General features: G+C 44.8%; 1 protein-coding gene and 1 long non-coding RNA gene across 3 annotated transcripts in view; one reads left to right on the top strand and one right to left on the bottom strand.

Moving 5' to 3' along the window:
* Positions 1 to 2,059, bottom strand: LOC109385180 (uncharacterized). Of its 2 annotated transcripts, XR_002124567.1 has the most exons (4): positions 1,808 to 2,059; positions 756 to 916; positions 391 to 465; positions 1 to 37 (listed from the first exon to the last, which is right to left on the bottom strand). It is a non-coding gene; the product is annotated as an uncharacterized LOC109385180 (long non-coding RNA). The 2 variants fall into 2 exon arrangements; XR_002124566.1 differs by having other exon boundaries at positions 391 to 916.
* Positions 2,060 to 2,186: 127 nt separating this feature from the next.
* The window catches only part of LOC109385104 (sperm-associated antigen 5-like), a gene marked incomplete at its 3' end in the record, with an annotated part of 8,760 nt that continues 7,992 nt past the window's right edge, over positions 2,187 to 2,954 (top strand). The window contains exons 1-2 of the mRNA XM_019646977.1: positions 2,187 to 2,303; positions 2,510 to 2,635. Of these exons, the coding sequence (XP_019502522.1) occupies positions 2,253 to 2,303; positions 2,510 to 2,635 (177 nt within the window). The remainder of the gene's footprint in view (positions 2,304 to 2,509; positions 2,636 to 2,954) is intronic.

Here is a 2,954-nt window from a genome sequence, read left to right as displayed (position 1 = left end):
GTTCTTAACCATCGCGCCACTTGGCCGGCCCCAGAACCTATTGTTTGTTAAGGGCCAGGAATATGAAATGACAAGTTTATAAGATCTGTATCAGTGGACTTAGAAGGCTCTATATGAGACATCAAGTAAAAGTCTAAGAAATGCCATTTTTTTAAAAGGACTCAATGCCTTCTTCCTCTCCCTGTGTGTGAGAGACAGACAGAGAATGTGAAAAAAAGAACATGAAAGGGAAAGGGGTGATGCAAATGGAAAGAGAAGAAAAGGCACTAGCCCTCAACTCAAGACCCCATTCTGTACAACAATTTTCTGGAGGGGAAATGTGTGTGTATAAAACACAAAATGTGTGTGTGTGTATGCATATGTTTTTATAAAAGTGTACACATTGGTTACCTCATGCAGGGGAGGCTTTGCCTTTAATCTTTGCATTGTATTGTTTCACTTGCTGGAACAAGCATCTATTAGAATCTAAAAAAAAATTATACAAGACACCAACAAACTAATTCTGTTTATGTTACCCATTTACAATGGTATTTTCCTCTCATTTACCCCTCCCTATCCCTCTTAATTTGCTGCTGGAAGCACCATATCCCTTTGGCTACTCATCTGGCATCTGACATACCAACTGCATTCCACTTCATACATTTCCATAATACAAGCGTTTACTATTGGCACTTAAGAGTTTTCTGTCTTGGTTTTTCTGTCACTTCCCACCCCTGTTTTCTTTGCTGAAACTTTCTGACTATAAGTACATATACCTTCGGATTCCTTCTGCTGAGTCTTGGGCAATCCCAGGCTCAAGTTTGTGCAATTATGTTGTCTTTCTCCCAGTTTTCCATCCCAGCAACTGTTTCTTCTAGTGCCTGCAGGCTAGGACCATTATGATTCTAGAGCAGTGTTGTTCAACAAAGATGTAAACCTGTAAGTAATTTTAAATTTGCTAATAGCTGCATTAAAAAGGTAAAAATAGGTGAAATTAATCCTAATGTATTTTATTTAACCCAATATATCTAAAATATTTCAACATAATATTTTTAAAATAAGATATTTTACTTTTTTTTAATACAAAGTCTTTGAAATCTAGTTTGTATTGTATACCTATAACTCATCTCAATTTGGACTAGCCACATTTGAAGTGCTCAATAGCCACATGTGGCTAGTGGCTATGATATTGGACAACACAGTTCTAGAGGAACCCACACCTGCAGGCTTTTCATAACATTATAGTTTCATAATATTATAGTTCCTCCTCTGGATTATTGCCATTTCCAAATTCATTAAGACTTCAGATTGTAAAAGTGCTGTAAGTGTTTAAAAGAACACTATCATAAACTATTAACTCTCAGTCGTTATCTTTAGGCTGTTTCCAAAACTCAATTCCACCTTCAATAGCTAGATTTCCCATACAGGGAATTCAAGCAATAGGAGAATGTCGTAGTAGTAGTTGCTAGTCCGGGTTGGAATCTTGACAGCTATTTACTCCCTGCAGGCATTGGGCAAATTACATGATCTATGACTCAATTGCTTCATCTGTAAAATGGGGATATTTACAGTACCTACTTCATCGATCCTTATGAGGATTAAAAGTTAATACATATAAAGCACCTGGCATAGTGCCAGGTACATGGTTCAACACATGGTTAGCTATTGTTCCAGTAAACTTGTTGCAGGCTCTGAGGTAAGTCCCAAGATAATAAGAAATTCTCAGCGGCTAAATTACATCGTGGGTTGAGAACTACATCTCAGGCCATCTCCGAAGCAGGACCTATGAGCGGACAGACCAAGCCTAAACAAAAAATGCTCCACTCACCTTTCTCTTCCAGACTCCCTGGCAGGCTCTGTCTGGTCAAGGCTGAGACGCGAGGTAACTAAAGGAAATCTGAGGAGTCTTCCTAAGGCCAGGCCACGGAGACAACTTTTCTGACAGGGTGTGAGGGTGGCCCAGCTACCTGGGTACCTTCCCCGACGTGAGGTACGGGTTTTAAGCCTAGCACGCGTCCTGCCCTCCAGCCTGCGACTTTGGTGACGGGTCCGCCGCGAGAACGCTGGCCCAACTAGGGGTCGGTCGGGGCGGGGCCTGTGCTGGCACCGCCCACCGCCCGCCGGGCTCCATTACGGAGCGGACGCGCCGGCCTGACGCCCTGAGGCTCTGCAGCCAATCGGTAAGCGTTGAGCAGTTTTAAATAAAGACGACGGGTGAACAAGCAGTCAGTTCTTGGGTTTGCGGGGTGATCGTCCTGCGTTCTGTGTTAAAAATGTGGCGGGTGAAAAAACCGAATCTTAGCTTGTCGCCTTCTTCCCAACCGGTGAGCGGGAGAGCCTCATGGAGAGACTGCTGGGTTGACCCTGGGGTCGGGGTGAGGGGGCGGGGGGTGGCGTGTTTTGTTGATCCTGCCGCTTCCGCGCGACTGGAGTAGGAGTCTCGTATTTACCCGTGAGGTTCTTAGGGAGAGAGGAAGGGCAGGCTGGCAGAGCCCAGGCTTCCTCACACTTTCTGTTCTTTCTTTCTCAGGCAATACCAGCTATGAGAACTCCTCTCCGAGAACTTAACCTGCAGCCCGGTGCCCTCACCAGCTCTGGAAAAGGGCCCCAGTTATGCTCTTCGTTGACCCCATCACTGTGCAAACTGGGGCTGCAGGTGAGATTCGCCTGGCCAGCTTCTCGACTGGGCTCTTTGCCGAGGCGGAGAGCTCAGAGGAACAGAGGGCCAGAGCTGGAACGTAATTAATAACGATAATGAAGTCTTCTACCTTAGTGACATCCATTTACAGCTATTCAGGCCAACAGAGAGGTGCCCTAGGGTGGTTAAAGGAAATCCACTGAGAACCTGCACCTCAATTTAGCTGCTAGATTTTATCATCTCCTCCCCCGTTCAATCTACCGAACTACATAGAAATACTATCACTTTGATTAGTAGTCTCCTAACATGGGCTCACGTAGAGGTCAGACAGCTGCCA

The sequence above is a fragment of the Hipposideros armiger genome, unplaced genomic scaffold (genome assembly GCF_001890085.2).
Source record: "Hipposideros armiger isolate ML-2016 unplaced genomic scaffold, ASM189008v1 scaffold_108, whole genome shotgun sequence".
Taxonomy (NCBI): Eukaryota; Metazoa; Chordata; class Mammalia; order Chiroptera; family Hipposideridae; genus Hipposideros; species Hipposideros armiger.
Note: the sequence above shows the minus strand (reverse complement) of the source record. Positions and strands in the feature narration are given on the sequence as shown.